Source organism: Spinacia oleracea, chromosome 6 (genome assembly GCF_020520425.1).
Source record: "Spinacia oleracea cultivar Varoflay chromosome 6, BTI_SOV_V1, whole genome shotgun sequence".
NCBI classification, from domain to species: Eukaryota; Viridiplantae; Streptophyta; class Magnoliopsida; order Caryophyllales; family Amaranthaceae; genus Spinacia; species Spinacia oleracea.
This window is the reverse complement of record NC_079492.1, coordinates 94,806,543-94,808,529: the sequence shown is the minus strand read 5'-3', so window position 1 is coordinate 94,808,529 and position 1,987 is coordinate 94,806,543. Positions and strand designations below refer to the sequence as shown.

Genomic DNA, 1,987 nt, shown 5'->3' with positions numbered 1-1,987 from the left:
AATATTCGGTTGAATTAGTGGAATATAATTACAAAAAATACGAATACTAACAACTATAGAACAAGTGTCCAAAAGCTCTTTTTGATAAAGAATGGGCCAAACAATGTAAAATAATTTTTGTTTTTCAGAAGCATTTCTTAAATTTTGTGGCCAAACATTTGTGTTTTTCAAAAGTGTTTCTCTAGAAACAGTTTCTGAAAAACTACTTCTAAAAAACAGAAACAGTTTTGCAGAAGCTTGGCCAAACAGGCCCTAAACCCCTTGTTAATTTGTCACTTAAAAAAAATAGTGCCTCCATTCTACAGTACGTTTTAGGAATCATTTCCTTGTCTAATACCCTACTAAAGAGTTAAATCTCAGAGCATCATGCTGTCAATTTATCAATCAGTTCATCAGAAAGACTTGTACAGGGAATGAATTATCGCAAATAATCTCAACGTCAAAAGATCAAAGTCTAGCTGGATGACTCACTACACCACATGAGTGATATCTCCAATGAAAAAAAGATGTCATAAGCAAAATGTGGGATGCCTAATCCTTCAAGCAACACAATCTACCACTATTTCCACTCATACCGGAGGATATGATTGAAAAAGGAAACCTCAGGGTCTCTCCTAGTTCCTAAACAAACATAAGTAAGCTTATTACCGTAGTCCTAAACTTAGGGTCTCAACAAATGATTATGAAACTATCTTGCTCATTCATCAAACATACCGCTGCACATCAAATGCAAACAATACAAATCCCGAATTCGAGAAAAAACGAAACAGATTGAACAATGCTGCCAAGATCATAAACATTACAGAAAAATAGTGCAGTGGAATCAACATCATAATAACAACAATATTATAAATAAAAACCAAAAAGTTCGATAATTCACAAAATATATATTAAAACCTAACGACAATAAGCTCTTGCATTGATCAACAACTACAAAACTAACATAAAATTTTCCTTAATTCCTCCCAGATAATTAAAAACTTTGGACTAACCTCAGAAAATTATATAACTAAGCATCAGGGTCATCGCTCTCATCGGAATCCTCTGCCGGAATATCAGTAGCAAGGTAAGCACCAGGATTAATGGTTTTCCGGCGAGTTCTCGAAGGAAGAATGTTGTCGAGATCGACTTCAGCGAGGGGATCCTCAACGAAATCACTGTCGTCAGAAAATTCTCCGCCGATAACGGAATCATCGGAGTCAGAATCATCGGAATCATCATCGTCTTCCTCGTCTTCTTCAATCAGAATGCCCTTCCCTTTCCTGTCAATTACAGCTTTTCCATTGAAACCCTTCTCTTCTTCTTCATCTTCTATAAGTTTCTCTTCTGCTTTCCCTTTTCCTTTCTGTACGACGTCGTTTTCTAGGGTTTGTTCAAGAGGTTCAGGAGCTTCTTTGCCATTGTTATCTGGTGTTTCGAGCTTCTGCTTCTTAGATTCTATGGCGGGGTTTTCGGTGTTGACGGGGGCACGCTTGGTGGGGAATGTGGGGCCGGCGGAGTTATTGACGTCCGCCATTGATGGATTTCTATGAGTTTTGTGGGGTTGCCTTCTCTCGAGGAGAGAAAAAGAAAGGGGGGCGAAGGTATATGCAGGGTTCAAGTGCGACTGCACGAGTGACTGAGTGAGGGTAGGGATTTCAATTTTATGTTTAATTTTATTTGTTATTTTCTAATTTCACAATTGCAAATGAATATGGTTTTCAATTTCACAAATCTTTATTCAAAGGTTTATAATCAAAGGTGGTGTATAATCTATATTAGATTATATCCCGTGGAAATGTGGTATACAATCTATACTAGATTATATCCCGTGCATGAACGGGTATTCTAAAATTATTATTTGCTCGTATTTTTAATAAAATATTTACCTACCTTAAAGCGAGGGTTTCTCAGTCCATATTGAACACAAGTTGGGCTTTTTTAGTCTTTTCACATGGAAAATGGGAGATGCCCATTTGATTGTTACGGATTGGCCAAAATTTTGCAA

General features: G+C 36.9%; 1 protein-coding gene across 1 annotated transcript; it reads right to left on the bottom strand.

Moving 5' to 3' along the window:
- Positions 1 to 829: 829 nt before the first annotated feature.
- LOC110776135 (histone H2A.Z-specific chaperone CHZ1) lies at positions 830 to 1,635 on the bottom strand. The gene has a single exon (XM_021980689.2). It carries the CDS (start codon positions 1,514 to 1,516, stop codon positions 1,010 to 1,012), a length of 507 nt encoding a protein of 168 aa, XP_021836381.1. The 5' UTR covers positions 1,517 to 1,635; the 3' UTR covers positions 830 to 1,009.
- Positions 1,636 to 1,987: the final 352 nt, after the last annotated feature.